This window comes from Guillardia theta (genome assembly GCF_000315625.1).
Source record: "Guillardia theta CCMP2712 unplaced genomic scaffold GUITHscaffold_128, whole genome shotgun sequence".
Lineage (NCBI taxonomy): Eukaryota > Cryptophyceae > Pyrenomonadales > Geminigeraceae > Guillardia > Guillardia theta.
This window is the reverse complement of record NW_005434546.1, coordinates 20,650-42,997: the sequence shown is the minus strand read 5'-3', so window position 1 is coordinate 42,997 and position 22,348 is coordinate 20,650. Positions and strand designations below refer to the sequence as shown.

Genomic DNA, 22,348 nt, shown 5'->3' with positions numbered 1-22,348 from the left:
CCATCACCTGAACCTCGCTTCCTCCAGGTCCTCGGTCAGTTCAGCATGTGGACCTATCCTCCTCTCGTCGTCTGGGAGGACCTCTGGTACCAGTGGAGGACTATCTACGTGCTAGTAGGGCTCGTGTTCTGGAACATGCTTCTCCAGCCGGTCATGCAGGGTCAAATCTTCGACGCGTTTGCGGAGATTCGCAGCAAGGCCACAGCCGCCACCCTTGAGTTGGAGTCGAAGTGCTTCGTGACAGGGCTGGAGCGTCACCGGTTCAGGTGATGGAGGAGGAGGAGGATGGGGTGCGAGGATGGGGAGAGGGCACGAGGACGAGGACGAGGAGGACGAGGACGAGGACGAGGACGAAGATGATGGCATAATGTGGAAGATGTTTTTGGGGATAAGAACGAAGACGAAGATTGGTGGCAGAGAGGGACAGCGCTGACAATGACAAGCGCATGTCGGCTATAGTGATAGGGATAGGATGAAACAGGGGTCTCCAAGACCGGGAGTGGAGGGGTGGAGGAGGGTCAGGAGCTCGAGCACTGACTGGGTACACAGCAAGTATGCTGGAGAGTGGGAGACGAGGAGGGGAGGGAAGTACGCAATACGGTACCTGCTGTACCTCAAGCACCTCCTGGACAAGGACCCTGCCGACTACAACGGGACGGAGAGAAGGTCTCTACCTCCACCCTCTTGATCTCCTGCTGATTTCCTGCTGATGTCTTGCCAGTGTCATCCGAAGTATCGTCGCCAACAATACAGGATTCTTCCCCGTCGGTAAGAAAATTGGATTTTTCCTTCATCTTCCTCCTCATCTTTGTGTTTCTCCCTCCTTCTCATCCTTCTCTTCTTCCTCCTCCTCTTGTCACCCGACTTCCTTCCCCCTCGCCTCCTCCCTCCTGGCCCTCCTTCTCACCGTTCTCGATCATCAGGAGTCTTTGCTGCCGAGCAGAGAAGGCAGTCCATGGAGAAGCAGATCAGCGAGAGCTCGGCGCAGGAGGCGACCAACGAGGCGTTCGAGAACTTCATGTCGGAGGTGAGGAAGGAGATTTCGACCCTGAGAGACCGCAATGAGGAGACGATGAGGTGACAAGCGACTTGCTGCCGCCATGCAGGAGGATGGTGACGTTCTCTCAGGGCATTGCTCAGCATTCATGGTCGGCTAGAAACATTTGCGAGGCGAGAATGAGGCGAAGGATGCGGAGATGCTGCAAGACCATGAAGCTTGAGTGACGACAATTTTTCTCCCTCCTTGCTCTTCTCCTGCTTCTTCATCCTCCTCACTCTCACCCTCCTCCTCCTGCCCATGTTGTGTACATGCCATCATTGTAGTATTCTTACCAAGAAAATACATCTTGTAGCTCACAAGGCGACTGTGCCATGTTGACTGATAGGAGGACAAGGGAGGAGGGGAGGGCGAGGCATGGTAGGGAGGAGCGGGGAGGAGCGGGGAGGAGCGGGGAGGAGCGGGGAGGAGCGGGAGGACATGGCCATGCTGTGGAGCGTATTCCTACCTAGGGGATCTTTTTTGTCGGGCAGGCTGCCTTCCCAATGTGGGGGTACTTAGCTGACATATAGGGGGTAGTGGATAGGGGGGGTAGTTTACCACGAACCAATTCCTGGCGATAAAAGGCGAGGAGATCTACATGGGCATGCACGACAAGGTCAGATCCATGGTGGCGGACATGGCGGGGAGCGGGTGAGGAGGAGGAGCGAGGAGGAGCGACGATGCGAAGACCAAAGAACGAGAGGCAAGAGAGGAGGAGGGAGATGTTTGTTCTTCATCCTTATCCTCAGCACTAGCAGGAAGCAGGCAGGTCTCCGATGGGAATTTTGCGCCATTGCAGGAAAGTTTGTTCATCGACCATGATATTTCGTCCACTCCATCAAGACTTGATCTTGATAACTTGATTGTGTTGCTCGTTTTGTTGTTGCCTTGTTGATGGCCTCCTCGTGTACCTTGTTGTTGACCATGATGTTGTTGACCATGATGTTGTTGACCATGATGTTGTTGACCATGATGTTGTTGACCATGATGTTGCTGCCATGATGTTGGTGGCCATGACCATGATGCTGTTGACGTTGACCATGATGGTGTTGACCATGATGTTGGTGACCATGATGTTCTTGACCATGATGGTGTTGACCATGATGTTGGTGACCATGATGTTCTTGACCATGATGTTGTTGACCATGATGTTCTTGACCATGATGTTGTGGACCATGATGTCGAGCCATTTCTGACCGCTGTTGATCTTGGAGTTGGTCCAATAGATTTGTCCAGGGCATCCTTGATGTCGATGTGGTTATTGGCCATGCTCCTTCTTTTCTCTGTGTGCTCGGTCTTGGATGGCCTTACATCTGATTTTGTGTGTTCTTGAACTTGGCCAACCTGATTTTGTATGGATGATTGCTTCTGATACTGATGCAGCCGCAAGGCTTGACAGAGATTGCATCATCAGAAATGTTATTGACATGGTCGTTGTTGTTGTTGTTGTTGGTCTTGCCATTGTTCATGCTGTAGTCCTTGTTTTGGTTTCAAGGATGATTTTGATCTTGAGCCTTGACCACGATGTTGTCTTTCACCTCGTCTTTGACCTTGTCGGAGATCTTTTTGTCGTAAGTCGTGGTGTTGGACATGACCTCGATGTTCGTATTGTTTTCGTCGTGTTTTCAATTTGACCCGCCTCACGTCATGATCCGCAAGTGGCATTTATCATGGAAGTTTTTTGCTCATATCATGTTGCTGCTTCGTGTCAAGGCTTTCAGTTTGTAATGACTCTGGAATACAGCCGTGCTGTGTGCAATAGCGACCGCGGTCTTCTACAAAACGAACGTGGAGAAGAAGTTTACTGTGAGTAGTTTCATCTTTCTTCAATGAATTCATCTTTCTTCGATACGTTTGACCAGCATCTCAGCTTAATGGCGGCAATCAGTCGGTAGGGTACTACGGAGAGTCCATCTCCAAGAGGAAAGGTAGGGAAACAAAGAGGACATGCAGGCTGAGTACTTGTTATTGCTCTGACTGACACCAAGGTCAAGAGCTGAAGTCTGCATTGCACGCTGTTATCTCGAAGCATGTAGAGCGAGTTTTGTACAATTCTCCCTTTGAACGCGGTCAACAGGTGCCACTGAGCTACCAAAGAGTTTGGGAGGCGCTAGAAGACATCGATGGAGGGCAGGTTGTTGTAGAAGGCGTCGAATTTGATTCTTCGTGATGAAAGGGGCAGGATGGTTGTCAACCCAACTCAGTAGCAGATGTCTACACCGGAAAGTGCTGGAGGATCTACACAGACAGATGCGACAAAGTCGGTTCAGTCCTTTCATCCATCAACCCGGGCTGACATCACTCGTCCAGGTGATCGAGCGAGAAAACTTCTGCTACAATCGAGAGCATGCCTGGCCAAAGTGACCGAAACAAGTTGTATGCTCGAAGACAGCCTTACTGACCCAAGTTTCACTTCAGGTCGTGGTGGGGAGGCTTTGAGGAAGGAGGAGGTAAACGTTGCTTCAGCTCATACCAGTACCATGCTGAGGACATATTTTCAGCCGCATCTACAGACCTGTTCGCGCTTTATCTCGTGGATGGGTAAGAGCAATACTGTTGCTTCCTGCCATGTAACGGTCGGACAGGTTCGTCAACAAGAAGAGAAGCAACTATCCCCTGGCCGTTGTTGAAGGCAAACCTGTTTCACGGAGATGAAACGAAATTGAAACAAGTGCAGACGTTTCGTACACAACCAAGAGCGGTGGGAAATTCGGCAAATGTAAGGTCACGCTCTTACATTTTCATCTTCCTGCCCCTTTGACAAAAGGGACAGTCAGGCTTGTTGGACCAAGACAAAGATGATCGAAAAGTCCCGGGTACCGTGAAGTTTTTTAACAAAGAAAAAGGTGTATGATTCTTCAGATTCAGATGCTGCAGAAGGCGCCTTACAAGAGTTGCAGGATTCGGTTTTGCAACTTTGAAGGATGGTCGTGAAGTCTACATCCACCAGTCAAACATCTTGGTCAGTATGATCACGTGACGCCTGTGAACGTTCTCCTGAGACTGAAGGCAGGACAATGTGAACCTCAGGAAAATGGACAGTGTCAAACTGAAAGTGCTCAGCGGAACGAAAGGACTGTACGGTATCTCCTCCTCCCGTCTTTGTGTGGTTGTTATTTGTGGGACTCAACCAGGAAAGGAAGTGAGAAGGGTTGAAGACAAATGTTTCGAGCCACCAGATCACGTGAAGGTGTTACAAAGTTGAAACACAACCAAAAACAGAATATGACTCGGATGTAACAGGGAGACCTTGCACGAGCATATTTTTACGTCAGCGTGAGGTGATGTGTCTGATTTCGAACAGTCGTTTTGGGCAGCCGCTGACAACACAATGCGCAGGTACGAAGGGGAGTTTCAATGTTGCCAAAGGAGCCTGGTGAACAAAAACAAGATATCGAAGACATACCAAGACATGCTGAGGTATTTGAAGAAAACATGCAAGGAATCAAAAATGAGGCAGAACAGGTCATGGCACAAGAAAGATCCTGTGAGTGAACGCGAGAAACAGAGGAATGAAAAGATTTACACGTAAGTCTTCCCTTTGAACTTTTGACGATCTGAGATGGAGCAGATGGCAGAAGAATCGAAATCCATTCATCGACATGCCGGAGCTTGTCGACGCGATCCCTGACTTTTGAAACTTGAACATCGCAGCGGTGTAAACCTCCGGCGAGTCGGGTGAGCATCTTGCAAGTGTTGTATATTACATCGTCACGAGTTACGGGGTCCTAGTGACTACCCCGCTAGATCCTTCAATGGTGATGCGAACCGTTTTGTCTCACTGCTGCGGGGTTTTCGTCTGTCCCCGCGATTAATCTGATTGTCGATTTACCTGATTCCACTCATCCAACCTGCAGAGTTGGTGATGGGTGCTCTTGCGTCAGAGCTTCCCAGTTGAACGGCGTGACCCAGTCATCGTGCTGAACAATCCAGCCGAGCGGAGTGTCCCAGCCTTCGTTTGTGCCCGTAGACCAAAAGAAGTTCGACCAGAGCTCTTCTGGTTGATAGAGTGCCATTGGCATCAGGAACTGCTCCAACGCCTGCTCGATGGCATCAAGTTCCTGGTCGACTTCGGTTGGAGACTCGTTGGTGTCTTGAAGAGGCATCGTTGTCGTCGTATTGCTCAATCACTCTCTCGTAGCTCGTGGACTCCCTGAATCGCGTACATCACTGGTTCCTTCCTCCTTTGCTGCTTCAACTTGTCTCCAGGTGTCTGCTGCGTAAAAACGTCATTAACTGTATTCAGAAATCGCATTTCTTCCGTGTATTCTTGTGGTAACTAGCGAGGCAAGGGGCTAAAGGCAAACCTTCGGAAGGCACGCTTTTCGGATTTCCTCTTCTATCTGACCTACACAACTCAAATTTGCGATGGAAATGGATTTTCTCTCTTTCTTCCTCCTCTCCTAACACTGTCAAAATCACTTTCCCTTCCTTCCTCTCATCCATTGCCCGCATGCTGCTCGTCCCTGCTCTCGTTGCTCTTTGCTGGTTACCTTCCACGCAAATTTTTTTCGCGCCAAATTGTTTCCTATTCCTTTATGCCCCCCCTCCCCACCCTCCCCACCAACTTTTAAATACACCCCCCACCCCCTCTTTGAACCGAACATTCCCAGGAAGTAACCCCCCGTTTGCACTGCCACCCTATCAGCCCTGTGTACCCTACGATCATCGAGTTGCGGTTTTCAGTCGTAAAGTTAGGTTTACTCAAAGTTAAGTTAAAAATCAGTACGATGACACAGTAAAGTTCGTCACTCCGGCCCGCTGGACCCGGAGGACTGACGAACTCGCGGGCCCGGCCCTGCTAGGGCGGAGGGTCCAGATCTTCTAAGTAAGCCCTCGAGCGCAAACCACACACCCACCTGCAAGGACCGCGTGTACCGGCTCGGCAGCAGCAAGTTCGACCCCACCCAGCTGGCCATGAGCCTCGGAGGTAGGCCAGATCGTTGCAACAAGTGTTTTAGTTTTAAAAACGTTGTATAGAGTGAATTGCCTCTAAGAATAGATTGTGAAGTTCGTAAGTGGTACAGTAGATTTAAAAGAGTTCTAGAGAAACCTTGTCCAGTAGTAAATATCGCTCAATAAACGGGACCGTGACACGCACCAGAGGAGTGCACTGCGGCAGCCGCTAATTCCGTACGAAATTTCCCAATGATCGGCTCTGTGAATTGAAATCTAGGAGGAAGATTCCCAAGTCCTTGAGAGCCCTGGAGTGCGTCGGCATGTAGGCAAGGAAAGAAAGTTTAGCAGTCAACTGATATTTATAATACTTATTACAATGCTAGGAAATGGTGGGGGTGGTGGGGGTGGTACCAGATTCTAAGTTGAGAATGTTGAGGGTAGGGTGGTCGCAAAAAGGTACCTTCCACCTCCTAAATTACCCTGTGATACCCACCCTGTCGATATGATCAGCAACCCGAAGAGAAATGAGGGTGGGGGTGATATTTAGGATGGGGTGGGGTAGGGTGGGGGTGGGGGGGGAAGGGCCTCTATATAAGATCAAGTAGCGCAGCAAGGTAGGGAATACTGATGCAGGCTCCATGATGCCGTTGCTCCTCCTCATGAAAGATTGATCTGATCTGATTCTTGATGCTATGACGAACGATGTGATGCTATCCTTGCTTCTTCTTCATAGTGATCTCTGCATTTGATCTGCTCGCAAAACATTTCACCTTCTTCTCAAGTACTGAGAACTTATGTGAGACCGAGTGCACACCATGTCACACAACATGTGCTAGGGTCATCTTATCGCTTCATGGTACCTTATTACAGCAAAGCTTGCCCATTCCCTTACTGTGATGTTTGTGATGCCCTGATCTTTCGACAGTTTTGAACCACATGCTCCGATTCTTGAAATCTTGCCTCGGAGTGGGCACAACAAGGCAACAGGGCGATTCATCGGTAACAGATGTGTTTTAAGAAAGTTCAAAATAATCTTTTATATTTCAGCACGCAAATCAAGAGCAGTCAGATTTCGATCTGAAGGACTACCGATGTGTACCAACAGACTGCGATACAGACACGAAGTCCTCTACCAGCACGTCGTCTCCCGGCACGTCAGTGCCAGCCTCCCCCGCCACGCATCCAAATCTCTCGGCTCCAGGAGGGCTTCCCCCTGGATGCATGGGACAGGAGCATCAGACCGACCAATTTGAGGGGACCAGCAGCACCAGCAACACAAGAACTACACTTGCCGATGACAACGCCATCATCAACGAGCAAACGTCCCAGACAACAAGCAGCAACCAAAGGAAACAATCGATGCTGGTGTCACAGCTTGATGAGTTTGAAACAGACAACTGCAAGCTCGAGGCAAGCTCGTCGCATTCTGGGACCCAGGACGACATGCAACTTCCTGTCCCACTCATGGAGCCTCAAGTGTATGATGATGCTAATCATCATCATCATCATCCAGCCTCAGGTGGAGCCCCCCCTCTGGCGGTCTCCCCCCCACCCTCCCTTGTCTCTCTGGAGCTAGGCGATACAGAGCAGTCTGAAATATGTACGCAATCTCAGAACCGTCTCTTGCCAGACTCAGTCGCGCCAAGCCCGTCCTTGCCGGCCTCTCCCGCCACATTTCTGGACGCCTCGCCTCCTCCTGCCTCTTCTGCAATCTCTGCGGGTACCGGGTGGCCTGACTCGAGACATGATGTGCAACAGGAGCACCAGGACCACCAACTCGATGGGTCGCCCCTTGATCAGCCCGATGGCAGTGAGAGCAGCAGCCACGACGTCGTCACTGCGCAAGGAATCACGGCAGGCAGTGCGGAGGCAGCGAGGACGGGTGCTCAAGCATCGCAGTCGAAGCGGAAGAGGAGGTTGTCGTCGGTGGAATCTCTTCTTGCGTTCGATCACGCAGGGCCGAAGACGCTTTGCCAGACTGAAACTCGTATCAGAACACCCACAAAGCTGCTCACAGTCAGTTGGACGGATGGACGCAAGCAGCAGCGCACATGCTCGTCGACATGCACATCAGCATCTACCTTGGAGCAGCACAGGTACTCGCAGGTGCCGAAGGCCCCAAGGGCAACAGAAGAAGTCTCGAGAAGGCTACTTTGGGAGGATGACGATCGCAACACCGAGCACAGCGTTCCGTCTGAAATATGGAGCCCGTCCTTGCCGGCCTCTCCCGCCACATTTCCGGACGCCTCGCCTCCTCCTGCCTCTTCTGCAATCTCTGCGGGTACCGGGTGGCCTGACTCGAGACATGATGTGCGACAGGAGCACCAGGGTCACCAACTCGATGGGTCGCCCCTTGATCAGCCCGATGGCAGCGAGAGCAGCAGCCACGACGTCGTCACTGCGCAAGGAATCACGGCAGGAAGTGCGGAGGCAGCAAGGACGGGTGCTCAAGCATCGCAGTCGAAGCGGAAGAGGAGGTTGTCGTCGGTGGAATCTCTTCTTGCGTTCGATCACCCGGGGCCGAAGATGGTTGATACAAGTTGCGAGAATGAAGCTCGTACAAGGACGCCACCGTCCTTGTTTCAGCGATGAGTCTGCAGATGGATAATATCTGCAGGGGCGTTCAGGTGAGATATAGGGTCTGCTGGACCTTACTTGTGCTAGGTTACTAAGTCACAACGTGAGCAGGATTCATTCACCTAGCCCAAAGCTTAAAAAAAGCAAAAAGCGGCTGAAGAACTTTTCCTGAAATATACGAAGAGGTGCCTCCAAACATTTCATGGAGGGCCCATGCACTGTTTACTAATTTAATCTTGACAAATCTTGCACTAATGTGGAGCAAGCAAAGCAATATATGAGTGTTGAACACTTCGCGTAATATGACAGCGCATAGCAACTGCAGTAACCTGACTTGTAGTTTCGCGTCTTATTAGGAGAGAAGCATGCTCATACTCTCCTGGTCCAACTGAACGCACATGTACCAAGCATCCATGTTGTCACAAAGGCCTACGGAGTTGCTCTGTGGCACCATTGAGGAAGAGGATACAAGCTACCCCGTACCTTGTATCTCCAAGAATGTCCAGCACTATCTCGAGCGCATACTCCCTTCAGGTCACGATGCTGGCAGGGTCTGTTGATCGTCCTCCTCCTCCCCCCCCGTCCGTGCGATGGTGCACGGGCAGGCGCCTGGTGGTCACAGGACCAGTGAGATATCTTGAGGGTCGCACCAGCCACGTGACTGCATGTAGTCACGAGGTCGAGATACGCCTACATGTGCCAAAAGACGCTATTTCCGTGGTTGGATTTCAGCAGGTCACATGGTAATTAGTTATGAACGACCATTGATGACCACTGGGTTGGACATGTGCTGAAAGGTTATGGTTCTAGAAGGGTAATGAATCTTAACAGTCGTCGTTTCGGACTAACGTGACTACCTGATGCTGACATCATGACCTGGCTCTCGGATCAAGTCACGCGGACCGCAGGGGCGGGGGCAGATATCATATCGGAGTAGCGAAAGCCCCAACAGCACCAACACGAGCAAAATGCAGACGAATAGGAGGATGCTTGATTGTATCGAAGAGACAGTAGTTGAAGACAAGAACGAACACAACATTAGCAATCGGCGAGATCAGGATATCAAGACCAACCAACCCTGCAACATCGCAATAATCGCCTCGACTCACCGCAGTTGTAAGCACGGAACCTGCGCCATCGTTGGATACTGCATACGCGAGGAAGTAGCAAACGCCGCAACTCGGAGACACTCATCTCCTGTGTGTGGGCAGAGGATATCTCCCTTGAACATGAACACGCCATTTGAGCCTTCAGACACAGGGAATTGTGAGAAAAATGGGGAGAGTCAAGACAACATCAGCATAAATCGAAATAGGTTTGCCAGCATCTAATAAATCACATAACGACATGTATCATTGTCCGATCATCACACAAGTGCTTTGACCATTGCTGTCATTGGAAACTTGGAAGGTTCACAACTAAAGTTCTGTTGTGATCCCTGCACTACGCCTCATTCAAGCAGCGCTGAGAAGAAGCTGCCGTTTGATTGTGGCAAGAGCGTGATGCTGATGGGTGAAAACACCTTGGGAACTCTCCGCCATAACATTCATTTCCTGGACCAATATCCTCACACGATCATTGGGTGGTCTATCTAGTCTTGTTTGCATCCGAGTCTCACGGGCCATTGGTACGATACTAGACATGCACAGCGAAGTCACTGCCAGGCTGTGCGGAGGAAGGAAAGGAAGGGAAAAGGGGGCGGGGGGGGGGGGGGGTGGGGAGGAGGTCATCTCCCACACAGCCTGGCCAGGCAGCCTGAGTGTGACAGACTAGTATCTGGAGTCAACTATTGATATCCTTAAATTATATCCTTCCATCGACGACGATGAGTATTCTGAACTTGTCACACCTCGAAGATTCTCGAGTGGACCTTCAAGCGCAGTTCAACAAGAACTTACGTTGGATTTCTCTACTAAGAGGGAAAGCGGTGAAACAGAAGGAGATCTAACTCTCTTTTATTTCTTTCACACACACACACAATCGTGGAACACACACGAAAGGGGAAGAGGACCACCTAGCTCTGACGAGTTTCATCCTTTTATAGCTTCGAGGAAGGAGCCAGGGGTAGCGTCTCTTGGCTACAGAAAGGAGGGGTGTCCTGTCCTTGGAAGTTGACAAGCATCCCTTCTGACCTTCGAGAGGATACCATGCTCTCTCGCAGGGAAGAGAACCCCGTCCTTGCATGGCAGCAAGCTGCTTCCAACGGGTCGCACTCCACAAGACGCACCTCTTCTGTTTACCTTGTAAGTCCCCCACGGGTACAAGGTTGCTGCAACAAAGACCTCCACAGGGGTCATTTCAGCAGCTTCACACTGGAGTAGAGTATGGTCATCCAGGAGAAGTCAGCTTCGAACACGAGTACGAGACAGCCAACTGTCCTTTTATCCTGATAGACCTTTGTCTGACTCGGGCTCGGTTCCTATGAGCTCTGTCGGACAGAACTAAGATTTCAGAAATTCAAAAAATATATATCCTGATATATTCCGAAGGTGGTCTGATGTTAAACAACATAGATGTTTAAAAGGCAGTATTGATGAAACTATCGATGAACCCAACGAAAAGCCTGAGAAAGAACGAATATTGAGACTCAGGCTGTTGAGCTGAAGGATGGTATCTACGTTTTGAATAAAGTTGCTTAATGGATCCATGACAAACCTACTGACCAGATAGTGTACCTTTTCAAAGATTGCAGCATATTCAATAGGACTAGCTACTGTTGAGCCAAAATTCACTGCCACTGGTCACGGAGGCACAGAATCAACTGGATCAGACGGCATCACCTATAAACTTATCACCTCTGTGAGGCCATGGGCGGCTATGCAACATTCAGATTTACTCAAAGTTATCGGATGGTCAAATACTGACCATCGGAAGTCTTCCGAAGATTTCGAAGTTTTCAAACAGCATTCGAAGTTTCAAGTTCAACAAGTCAGTGTACGTGCCAGGGTCCGTCGAGAAATCTTCGGAAGTTGGCAGCCAGCTACTGCTGGCGCCCGGAACTTCGGAACGGTTCAACGGTTGAGTCAAGCCGGGCTGCCCGGTTAGCGGACAGTGAACCGAACACTCGGAAAAACAGAGTCGGAGTGGCCCGGGCCGATCATCAGCGGCCCGGCCCCGGCCCCCGGGCGATCCGATATGCCGGATCAGGCTCGGAACCACGATTCACATGATGATCAATGAGTTGTTGAACTATAATTCACCGCCGTGAGGTGATCGGACCGGACTGAAGTTCAATTCTGAGACCCGCGGCCGCGGGCGCGGGGGCCGGGCGCCGGGCTTGGCCGGGCCGGGGCGTCGCGACCGTACGGTACTCCGATCGGACTCGGACCCGGCCGTGACGGTGCCGGTGTGACCAAGTACCGGCGGTACGGACCGTGCCGGTGACCCCGTACCGTACTTACTGAGTACCGTAGTACGGTCGCGGATCGCCGGGACCGTCCGACGTCTGACCGTCTGAGTCACGCGTACGGTCACGGCGTGACTCAGTAGTGACTGTCACCGCCGTTAGTGCAGTGAGTCGGGCCCCGGCGGCCGTGCGGCCGATAGGGTGCCACCGCCCGGCAGGGCCGGCCCGGCGGGCCGCGCGTTCAACCGACCGTTCACCGTTGCCGCAACCTTCGTTGTTGGGCCCGTGATGCGGCGTTCGGAAGATTTAAAACAGTTTTCCCCAGCCTCATCTTGTACCGGTTTACAACATAGTAGGAAAAAGATGTACCATGGTAGTTCGAAACTACCAGAGAATTTCATATAAGAATATATAAAGGTGTGTACCAGAAGTTCCTGCTACAATGAAACAAACGAAAAAAACATTATAAAGGTTCCGGCCCCAACCACGTCCCCCCTCGCACCAGGATGACCCCCTTTTCCTATACCAAGAACTCGGGTAATTGAGGGGTAGGTGATTACATTCAATATTGACTATGGGATCCAAGATTGACTATTCACATCCGTGTGTTTTTGACTACAATACCACCCCTGCTCAGAAATATGTAAGGTGAGTTTCCAGTACCCCAACAACTGCCTTCAATGATACGGGTATCTTGAGAAAACTTCTCTACCCTACCCCGTTCAGGTGGGTGCCTTGGGATCTGCTTCCCCCCCTCCGTCCCTTTGATTTTCGCCCTCGGGGATTCATCGTATTGCCGATCTTGTCCTGCCGCTCTTCCAGCAACATGCCTGGTGGTTCCCCCGATATCGAAGATGCTGAGAAAGTAAGCTGCCTGCCAGTGCGCCCTCTCCCCCTGCCATCATATGACGCTCTTGCTACAGGTGATGTGCGCTTCAAAGTTCCCAGTCTACGTCAAGGTTCCCCGTCGCTGTCAGGAAGTCCTCCCTTGCTAACATGGGGAGCGCAGGTTGAGGAAGGAAAGCAGTACTACTACTGCACCTGTGGTAGAAGCAAGAACCAGCCTTGGTGTGATGGAAGCCATAGTGGCACCAAGTTTCAACCTATGGCATGGACGGCTCCAAAGACAGGGTCTGTCCGATTTTGCCGTTGCAAGAGTACCAAAACGCCTCCCCTTTGCGACTACTCCCACGTTGGTCTTATGAGCTCTTGCTGTAGTGGTGTTAGCGTGCAGACAGGAGGTTTGTACGTCCCAAAGCATTGACGGGAATTCAAAAGAGTGCGAGGAGTTCTTATCGAGTTCTTGTAAAGTTAGAAGTAATAATTCAAGATGAGCACTTGCAACAATGAAAAGATTGAATTCAAAGCTCTATGTGTGTCTTGTATGCATGTGTGGCTGTCTGCCCTTGCATCCCAGCCACTAGCACCTGTTATCGTGTCACATGTGCACGGCAGGTTTCACGACATACCACTACGCATATGAGCAGGCTGCAGTCTTGCACGAGCGCAATGATTACGTCCTGTTAAAGTGTCATCGATTAAGACAGGCAGGACGGTCAAATCTACCTTAATCCTCAAGAATATTTCCATCGAAACAAGCAAATAGTACGTCGCTGGCGACTGCAAGCAGTTGTCACAAGCAATGATTGCCACGATGAACTACCTCGGTCCCCCGAACAGGACTTGGACTGACGATGAAGTTGACAAAAATCAATAAAGCGACATGAGAGACTGCAATGTTCCATGTGTAAATCACACGAAGCTGACATTCAGCCAGTCCAGTTACCTACGAAGTTGAGAAGAACATTGTTTGATTCTCCTTTGGAAGAAAGTGAAAACAACTATTATCAAATATTAGAGATAGAATAAGACATTGCAACACCAACCATGGAGTATCCATACCAAACAAGCAACATTGCGCGAACAAGCACAACCAAAACCTTGCCATGGGTAAGATCGAATCGGAATTTCTAGACAACATAAGAGGGATACCTTGGCTGTTTGTATACGCCACAGCCTTACTCGATAGGATTTGTGGAGCCCCTGATATTGGATAAGCTGCATCGCAGAAACACTCTCAAGAAATCTACCTCTCGCTCTCGTTCCTGCTCTTGCTTCTCCTCCTCCATGCGCTAACAGGACCTTCAGAATGAGAAGGGAAGTCGAAAGCGCCAGACCTTTCTTGCACCAGCAGTGAAGACCTCTTCTATCACTTCTTCGCTCTTCAGGAATACTCCTTGAGAAGAAGACGAAGAAGTAGCACAATACCTCTTGTTCTTTCGAGTCGTTCTTGATAGAATTCTTAGCCTCCTTCTGCCAGGCACCGGATCAGAACAAGTTCATCTCATGACCAACATCGCAACCTGCAAGAGGGATGCAACAATCTCATCATTGTTCATTCTGGCTACGATGTCATCGGACTGGAAGGAAGCTGTCACAGCATCGAAGCAAGAAGCAAGGCTTCCACAAAGACCGGGTCATTTGCCATCGGATCCAGCTCCCTGATCGGCAACTTGTCAGGAGCGGCCAAACGAGGTGGCACTTTACTTGGATCCTCCAGTCACCTTCGCCATCCTCTTCTCTGCATTTGCCTGTCCATTCAAACAGATCAACACCCTGTCTTTCATGAGCATCCCCTGAGCTTGCTGGGAATGCAACCACTTGCTGATTCCAATCGTTCGGAGCGTGCTTTGTTCCCCTCACTAACTACTTGCAACATTGGTTTGCATGATACATTATGGTTTCCTCATCTCATCCGCGCACAGGTATGATCCTTAGCTCCAGCGTCAACCACGTGTACTTTTGGACGCCCCATTACAGTGCTGCTACACTCTATCTTTCTCACACTTTGAGTTTGTTTTCCGATCCATCCCCCAGCTGCTTCATCCCATCCTCTTCCTTATCTAGATCTATTCACACCACACCCTCATGTGATCCATCTCCACGCTCACCAGGATCTTCGCCCTGCGCGCTTCCCTAGCGTCCGCCATTTCAGGCGTGGATCGATGTTCCAGCGCGGTAGATGGCTGACCAGCCGGGCATTCGGGGCCGGGCACCAGGCCGGGCCTGCAAGTCACTGAGAATATATTAGTCATGGGAGGCAGTAGCGATAGAAGCGATTTGAACTAGCAAGGGAGAGGGCAGCAAATTCGGTTTGTGGGAGACCATGGTGGCGGCGGGGGGGGGCTCTAGTGGGGAGGATATGGAGGGAGGAGGGAGGAGGGTGGAGGGAGGAGGGAGGAGGATATGTACGCAGATCAGTAGGTCATGATGCGAACTTGTTGGATCTAGTTCTGCGAGCAGGAGAAGGTTGTTCTTTGAGGAGGTAAAAAGCTGCATATCCCCATTGCCCTCGATGGAACTTTCGATATCCCCGACCTCTGGCCCGTCCACGGGAGGGACGAAGGTTGTGCTAACGCTGACAAACGAGGACAGCTGGAATGAGGGCACGACCTTCCAGGTCGTCTTCTGCACTCCCCTGCGGCGAATCCCCGTGGTGGCGCAGTTTAAAAGAAGGACCAAGTCCTCAGCTTCCTGCGAATGTACCTCGCCGATGTGGGGGAAGCGGGAGCTAACGAAGATAAGATTGATGGTGAACAAGGCAGAGGTTGGCTCTTGCCACTTCCTGTTCTATCACCAGCCCTCTGTCGTGGCGGCGAAGCCGGACTTTGTGAAAGCTTCAGCGGTTGTAACTGACAAGTCCCTTCTACCTCTGAGCTTTTCGCGCAGGCCAATACGATAACGATGCTGGTGCTTCATCTCGAGCAGCTGAACTACGAGGATGCAGAGATCTCGGATGCGGAGAAAGAGATCTGGAGGAAGATGCAGCTGCGCGTGCGTCTCAAGACGGAGGAGGAGGAGACCTTGGAGACAGTCAAGGGGCAGATGTTTGGGGAGCAGCTACTTGCAGACGTCGGCAGCCTCTCTGTCACGGGACAAGTCCACTTCGAGCTGAGCCTGAACGATGCCGACTTCGACAGGGAGTACTTGAACTGGAAGGAGGAGCACTCCCTGCTGAAGACTGCAGCCAACAAGAAGGAAGCGGTCAAGGAGCGACTGAAGGATCTGAGGAAGAAGATGGGGCTGGCGAGCGTGACATTCTGGGAGAACCCTCTGCTTGTGAACGTCGAGCCAGACTTCTTGTTCTTCCACATGGAGCCAACTGTGAGGGTGCACTGCACTGGTTACCCGCTGTTTGACACAGGAGACGTTGTCGTTAACCTGAGCGAATGCGATACCAAGACCGGGACCGTGATCAACAATCATACGATCAAGGCATCGGCAGAGAGAGGGAAGGAGATAGTCTCGTTCCAGATTCCCAACTGTGAGCTCGTCAACGATGTCGACCTCGAGGTCAGGGTCTCCCTTGACGGCGGGAAAACCATGTCCCCTCCCTGCTTCAAGAAGATTCAGGTGAGGGGAAAGCCAGTGGTTAGCTCCTTCTCTCCCCTCCTTGCCAGCTGCGAGGGAGGCTGGAGCTTCACGGTCAGAGGGGAGAACTTTCATCCACGGCAGGGATGCTCGGCGTGGATAAGGTTCCAAGGGAGGGGATACGATAGGAGGGTTCAGATTCTTCCGTCGGATCTCTCAAGCAGCGAGATGAAGTGCGTTACCCCAAGGCTGATGGAGCTAGAGAGCTACGGGAACTGCAGGCTCAAGGTCAAGGCGAGCTTTGACGATGGGATGAGCTGGATGGATTGCGGGGAGGAGGACTTCACCTCGCACCCTCCCCTACTCCCGCTGAGAGCCAAGCCCCGGGTCATCTCGGCCCAGGGCGGGATGAAGGTAAAGATCGAGGGAGAGAATTTCTTTTCCTCTCCACTCCTCATGGGCAGGATTGTCAAGCTGAGGGTTCAGGACGACGGCGATGCTCCTGGCGATCAGTCGCAGTCCTTTGACTTCCGCCTCAAGTACTTCAGCGTACAGAAATGTTTCCATGGGGAAGTGCCAAGGCTGAGATTCGTTGGGCCAGCGTACCTCCTCGTCACTCTCAATGGACAGGACTGGGTCTCAGTGCCGGAGGTGCTCACCGTGACAGACAAGGAGGCCCCTAGCGAGGAGGGGAAGGCTGTGGAGAGGTACGAGGAGATGGAGAAGAAGCGGCTTGTAAGGATGCAGGAGCGAGCCCAGTCCCTCCTGCAGTCGTCCGCTCCTCCTCGGATTGCCAGGGCTGACCTGGTGAAGAAAGAGAAAACGTTGATCGGAGGGGTTGGGATCTCGGTGGGCAAGGATGCAGGAGGGAGGATGACTGTGCGAAAGATCTCCAGGAACTCTCCAGCTGAAGGGAAGCTGAGGGTTGGGGACGTGATCGATCATGTCCGAGACGTGGAGAGGAAGAAGGAGGAGGAGGGAGAATTCGCCCTTGCGTTCTCCTCCAAGAATCTCAAGACTGAGGACGTGGAGACGCTGCTTCGAGGTCCCGTGGGCTCCTGGGTGATAATCTCCCTCTCCTCGGGGCGATCTTGGAGGCTGCAGAGGGTGGAGGAGGAGAAAGGCAGCATTCTTCGCGTCGCCAAGGAGGAGGCAGACGCGTCAACGAGGAGCGGGGGCAGGGAGGAGGAAGCGACGGCGGGGCGAAAGGAGGGGAGGAAGGAGATGGAGCAGAGGAAGGGGGAAAAGGGAGGAGGGAAAGATGCGAAGGGGTACAAGGAGGAGGTTATATCCCGCTCCTCTCTCATGCGGTACCGCAAACACTACGAGCGGGTGCAGGTCAAGGACGGATGCCTGCATCGTCTGCGCGAGCTTCACCTCCCTTCCTCCTCCACCGTTACTCAGTGGGAAGTCGTTGCTGCTTTGTTGACCTCTCGGCGCATCATCACAGGGGGTGACCTGGAGCGGTTCGGAATCCCGCGGCCCTCCCTCCTCCCGTACTGGAGCAGGTCAAGAGGAAGGAGGAGGGAGGCTGTGAGATCGGAGGACAAGCAGGAAGATGGATGGATGAAGGAGAAGAGGAAAGTAGTCAAGGCCGAGCTGGCCTCCGGTGTGCATTACGAGGGAGAGGTGGAGGGGAGCAGAGCGGAGGGGAGAGGAAGCATGTGGTTTCCTGATGGGACCTCGTATGAGGGGGAGTTCTTGGACGGTCAGTGTCATGGGGAGGGGAGGTGGGTACACAAGACTGGGGAGGTCTACGTTGGGAGCTTCAGGAACGGGATGGCAGAGGGGAAGGGAAGGCTGACAGGGAGAGGAGGAGAGGAGACGTTTGACGGAGAGTTTGTGCAGAACCTGCCTCATGGGTGGGGGAGGAAGACGTGGGGAGACGGGTCAAGCTATGAAGGAGAGTGGAGGAGAGGAGTTCAGCAAGGACAGGGGAAGTGGAGGAAGGGAGGGAACGAGTTCGAAGGGAGGTTTGAGGACGGGATGCCGGAGGGAGAGGGGAGAATGGTGTATGGTACAGGAGAGGTCTACCAGGGTGAATGGAGCAAGGGAATACAGCACGGGAGGGGGGTGTTGTTTGAGAGGAAAGAGCGAATCTATGATGGATTGTGGAGGTTTGGGAAGAGGACGGGGAAGGGGATTGACAGAAGGAGGATGAACAACGTCGGTGTGTACAGGGAGGAGGAGAGGGAGGAGGGCGTGGAGGATCTGTACGAGCATGTGGCGGAGCGAATCGAGATCAGGAGCATGGCGGAGGACACGATAGGCTTCGTTCAGGCAGTAGGGGCAGAGGAGGAGGATATGGTACACCGGTACGTCATATCTGGAGTGGACGTCAATGCCCGTATCCCGTCTTCATGCTTCACTGGTGAACCCTGGCTGACGGAAATTCTCTGTGAGGAGGAGGAGGAGGAGGAGGAGCAGGAAGAAAGATGGAAAGGCGATAACAAGACGAGGGAACTTGCGATCACTGCCATGGGCGTCGTTTGTTCTTTGGTGCGATACCGTGCCATGGAGGAGAATCAAAGGAGGAGGAAGGAGGAAGAGGGAGAGGAGGAGGAAGAGGAGGAGGAGGAAATGTACAGCGAAGGGGATGTGAAAGAGGAGCGCCTGAACAGGATGCGGGACATTCTTGTAGCAGGAGGGGCTGAGACGTTGGCGTGCCTGAGGAGAGCAGTGGAGTATGCGGAGGAGGAGGTCGTTTCTTTCCTGCTGCAGGGGAGGTACGAGGACGAATGGATTCCGGGGCTTGTTGACCTTTGCGGGAAATCTGCGAGAGGAGGACAGGAAACGGCAGGACATCAGACTTCTGACCGCCTCCTGAGAGTTCGCGCACTTCTCAGCTCGTGCTTGCACTCCTTCCCGAACCATGTTCAGGGAGGGAAGACCACAAGGGAGAAAGAAAACCAACTTGTGCAGGAGGAGGAGGAGGAGGAGCAGCAGCAGCAGCAGCAGAAGCAGAAGCAGGAGCAGGAGCAGGAGCAGGAGAGTGTACGAGAGAGCTTCGAGGGTTCATCTTTGCTAGACATACACGATGCCATGAAGGCGCAGAGAGCTCCGGTGGTCATGCCCGAGGGCTCCTGCCGCCTGCCGGACATGGTGAGGAGCTGGTGCCCCTGCTGAGAGAAGGTTGCTGAGAAAGATTGCAGTCTATCGATGACATGTACGGCGAACCGTGCGATGAAGACGAAGAGTTCGATAGGAGGTGAGTTGTTGATGAAAACAGCGAGTAGTTGTGATGGAGTAGCAGTAGAGTGGTAGAGGACGCGATATCGTCCACTGATGTTCGTGTCCGCAGCAAACATGTCAGCGTCAAGATCGACCGAGTTGAGCTTGAAGAGAGTCAGTTTGACTCCCTCCGGCGCTTTCCCAACTTGTTCGTATCCGCTGTCTTTATTGCCGGGGTAATACCGATCGGCTTGTGACGGTTGTGGACCTGACATGTCGGATGACCAGGATGAGGAAGAGGTGGATGAAATGAGAATTTACGACAAGGCCAGGTGAGTTGGACATATCTGTTCTACCCCATGTCCTCCACATCCTCGTCCCTATTGCTTGTCGTCCCTGTTCTCCCATCCTCTTTGCTTCTTCTCTTATCTTCTTCTCTCCTGTCCTCCTCTCTTCTTCTCCTCCTCTGCTCCCCTCCTCTGCTCCTCTTTTCCGCTGTTCTTCTCTCCTACTCTCCTCCTTCAGTCCTCCTTGTCCCTCTCCTAATCCCCTGCCTACCCTTCTTCCCTCCTAACGTCTGCCATCCAGCGCATCTCTTCCAAGGGCGCACGAGATGATCTTCAGTCACTCCGTCAAGTTCTCTTTAGACCCGCAAGACGATCAGTCCTATTTCCTCCCTCTCGCCTCCGCTCTCTCCTCCTCGAACTCTTCCTCCTCAGGTTTTCCTTCCTCTCTTCCCGTTCTTCTCTCTCCCCCTTCCTCGCTCTCTTCTATCCTCTTGCCCCCTCCCGCTCCCTCCCGCTTCCTTCCCTGCCGCCTCACCTGTCCTCCACTACTCGTTTCTTCTGCTCTCCTCGACTTGCCCTCCCGTCTTCTTCCCTCCTCCCTCTTCTCCTCACACCTTCCAGGTCATCCTTCGCTCGACGTCCTTCTCTTCGGACAAGCTGACGACGACGAGGAGCTCGAAGATGTTGAGCTTGGGGTCTGCCGAGTGAGCCTGCAGCACGTGCAGGTTTTCCTCCTCCTTTTCCTCCTCCTCCTCCTCCTCCTCCTCCTCCTCCTCCTCCTCCTCCTTCTCTATTCTCCCTACGCCATCTGCCCTTATCCCTTCTATCCGTTACCCCATTCCCATACTTCTGCTCCTGCTCTCGGTCTGCCTGTCTTGCTCATCCACCCCAACTTTCTCTTGCACGTCCTCCTCCTCCTCCTCCTCCTCCTCCTTCTCATCCTCCTCCTCCTCCTTCTCATCCTCATCCTCATCCTCATCCTTATCCTCCTCTTCATCTTCCTCCGCCCTCTGCTCCTGCATCGCATCCTTCGTTCATCTCCATCTTTGTCGTTCTTTCTTTCGCTCTCGCTCACTTCTTCCTCATCAGGATGGTCAACTCTTTCTCGCTTCTTTCGTCGGCGAAGATGAGGCAAGCAATTCCTACCAACCTCTTGATGATCACCAACACTGTCTCCTCTTCCTCCTCTTTCTCAATCTCTTCTTCCTCCTCCATCTCCTCCTCATCCTTATCCTCATCCTCCTCATCATCATCATCATCATCATCATCGTCGTCGTCGTCGTCGTCGTCGTCATCATCATCATCATCATTATCATCATTATCATCATCATCATCATCATCATCGTCATTATCAGCATCATCATTTATCTTCGTTCTCCTCCTCTCCTCTTCTGCTCCCCGACTTTGTCTTCCTCCTCCTCATCTCGTTTGTCCAGGAGGTTGTCGGTAAAGTCTCCCTGTCCCTCGTCAGCGAGCAGGCGATGGCGCGGGCTCGAAGTCTCTTTCCTGCATCCTTGCTGAACCCTAGATACTCGGGAGATAGCGGGGAGGAGGAGGACGAGGACGAGGACGAGGAGGACGAGGACGAGGACGAGGAGGACGAGGAAGAGGAGGCTATGGTGGAAGTGAGGGGGAAAGAGCAGGGGAAACGGATTGTGAAGGCTGTGCTGGAGAGGGAAGGAGGACGGAGACGAGTCGAGCAGCAGGCGAAGGCTGCGGGGCCGGCAAGCAAAGTCGCTATGAAGATGAGGAAAGAGGAGGAGAGGAAAAGGGGAAGGGGAGAGCAGGTAGGAGGGCAGGTGGTGGAAGAGCAATCATCAGAGCTGTTTTCGGCCATGGACTATTACCTGGACGAAGCTCGAGGGGTTTGATGCAGCGGCGGCGGCGGCGGCGGCGGCGGCGGCGGCGGCGGCGGCGGCGGCAGCGGCAGCGGGACAAGAACGGGTAAAAGGAGATGAGGGTTGGGGGTGGGCGAGGAGAGGAGGAGGAGGAGGGAGACGGAAAGGATGAGGATGCAGTGGAGTGAAGCAAGTTGTCACTGGGTATTCGATTTCATGTTAAAGTCCAACAGATAAAGTGAAATATGTTTCAATTCATCCGTGAAAGTTGAAGACGAGGATGACGCGCAAGTGTCTGAGAGCTGAAGGAAGGGGGTTGGGAGGGGGTTGGGATTCGAAGGGGAGAGTGGACGAGGAGCAGCAGCAGAACGAGGGATAAAGACGAAGATTGAAAATGGGGTTTGTATCGGCATTTTGTTCTTTCATCTACAATCCTCTCCTCCTCTCACCCTCCTCTATAACATCCTCATCCTCATCCTCATCCTCTACCCCCATCCTCCCCCACCTGGTCTTCCTTCACTTTGCCTCCCTCTTCACCCAGTCAACGATGGACTTGGCATCTCTCTCGCCCGTGTAGTCGGAGATCTTGTTGTCTCCTGCTGCGATGAACTTGATGGTCGGGTAGCCCTGCGCTTGCAGCTCCCCGTGCGGGCTGTCGTTGGCCGTGGCGTCGAACTTGGCAATCACAATGTTGCCGTACCTGTGGAAGGTGAGAAGGAGGAGGGGGGAGGAGGGGAGAAAGGAAAGAGAGTTGAGGAGGGGGTAGTGGAGAGGGAGGGAGGGAGGAGAGGGAGGAGAGGGAGGAGAGGGAAGGGGGGGA

General features: G+C 52.5%; 9 protein-coding genes across 9 annotated transcripts in view; 6 read left to right on the top strand and 3 right to left on the bottom strand.

Annotated features, from left to right (window-relative positions):
- Nucleotides 1-30: 30 nt before the first annotated feature.
- GUITHDRAFT_155512 (hypothetical protein) lies at nucleotides 31-666 on the top strand (the record flags this gene model as incomplete). Its single annotated transcript, XM_005822255.1, has 2 exons — nucleotides 31-266; nucleotides 550-666. A coding segment is annotated over exon 1 (196 nt), but the record flags the coding sequence as incomplete, so codon positions are not given.
- A 1,897-nt stretch (nucleotides 667-2,563) lies between these two features.
- On the top strand, nucleotides 2,564-4,677 carry GUITHDRAFT_146537 (hypothetical protein; the record flags this gene model as incomplete). The annotated part of the gene is made up of 17 exons (XM_005822254.1): nucleotides 2,564-2,610; nucleotides 2,784-2,845; nucleotides 2,902-2,967; nucleotides 3,028-3,071; nucleotides 3,117-3,173; nucleotides 3,222-3,299; nucleotides 3,350-3,399; nucleotides 3,458-3,489; nucleotides 3,625-3,758; nucleotides 3,813-3,885; nucleotides 3,940-4,001; nucleotides 4,053-4,122; nucleotides 4,174-4,229; nucleotides 4,283-4,320; nucleotides 4,379-4,459; nucleotides 4,505-4,567; nucleotides 4,611-4,677. 17 exons carry the CDS (start codon nucleotides 2,564-2,566, stop codon nucleotides 4,675-4,677), a joined length of 1,080 nt encoding a protein of 359 aa, XP_005822311.1.
- A 204-nt stretch (nucleotides 4,678-4,881) lies between these two features.
- GUITHDRAFT_118454 (hypothetical protein) lies at nucleotides 4,882-5,145 on the bottom strand (the record flags this gene model as incomplete). Its single annotated transcript, XM_005822253.1, has 1 exon — nucleotides 4,882-5,145. One exon carries the CDS (start codon nucleotides 5,143-5,145, stop codon nucleotides 4,882-4,884), a length of 264 nt encoding a protein of 87 aa, XP_005822310.1.
- A 1,729-nt stretch (nucleotides 5,146-6,874) lies between these two features.
- Nucleotides 6,875-8,530, top strand: GUITHDRAFT_118453 (hypothetical protein; the record flags this gene model as incomplete). Its single annotated transcript, XM_005822252.1, has 2 exons — nucleotides 6,875-6,937; nucleotides 6,986-8,530. The coding sequence occupies 2 exons, from the start codon at nucleotides 6,875-6,877 to the stop codon at nucleotides 8,528-8,530; spliced, it is 1,608 nt and encodes a 535-aa protein (XP_005822309.1).
- A 937-nt stretch (nucleotides 8,531-9,467) lies between these two features.
- Nucleotides 9,468-9,863, top strand: GUITHDRAFT_155511 (hypothetical protein). Its single transcript, XM_005822251.1, has one exon. It carries the CDS (start codon nucleotides 9,484-9,486, stop codon nucleotides 9,844-9,846), a length of 363 nt encoding a protein of 120 aa, XP_005822308.1. The 5' UTR covers nucleotides 9,468-9,483; the 3' UTR covers nucleotides 9,847-9,863.
- Nucleotides 9,864-12,664: 2,801 nt separating this feature from the next.
- Nucleotides 12,665-13,226, top strand: GUITHDRAFT_165992 (hypothetical protein). Its single transcript, XM_005822250.1, has 3 exons — nucleotides 12,665-12,726; nucleotides 12,785-12,820; nucleotides 12,871-13,226. Exons 1-3 carry the CDS (start codon nucleotides 12,688-12,690, stop codon nucleotides 13,123-13,125), a joined length of 330 nt encoding a protein of 109 aa, XP_005822307.1. The 5' UTR covers nucleotides 12,665-12,687; the 3' UTR covers nucleotides 13,126-13,226.
- On the bottom strand, nucleotides 13,223-14,851 carry GUITHDRAFT_118452 (hypothetical protein; the record flags this gene model as incomplete). The annotated part of the gene is made up of 14 exons (XM_005822249.1): nucleotides 13,223-13,288; nucleotides 13,331-13,381; nucleotides 13,428-13,481; nucleotides 13,525-13,592; nucleotides 13,648-13,680; nucleotides 13,744-13,831; nucleotides 13,884-13,904; nucleotides 13,952-13,993; nucleotides 14,039-14,083; nucleotides 14,130-14,174; nucleotides 14,225-14,281; nucleotides 14,335-14,362; nucleotides 14,707-14,759; nucleotides 14,813-14,851. 14 exons carry the CDS (start codon nucleotides 14,849-14,851, stop codon nucleotides 13,223-13,225), a joined length of 690 nt encoding a protein of 229 aa, XP_005822306.1.
- A 2,983-nt stretch (nucleotides 14,852-17,834) lies between these two features.
- Nucleotides 17,835-18,374, top strand: GUITHDRAFT_53518 (hypothetical protein; the record flags this gene model as incomplete). The annotated part of the gene is made up of 1 exon (XM_005822248.1): nucleotides 17,835-18,374. A coding segment is annotated over one exon (540 nt), but the record flags the coding sequence as incomplete, so codon positions are not given.
- Nucleotides 18,375-22,044: 3,670 nt separating this feature from the next.
- GUITHDRAFT_165991 (hypothetical protein) overlaps nucleotides 22,045-22,348 on the bottom strand; it is a gene marked incomplete at both ends in the record, with an annotated part of 2,880 nt that continues 2,576 nt past the window's right edge. Inside the window, one exon of the mRNA XM_005822247.1 lies at nucleotides 22,045-22,228. Coding sequence (XP_005822304.1) covers nucleotides 22,045-22,228 — 184 coding nt within the window. The remainder of the gene's footprint in view (nucleotides 22,229-22,348) is intronic.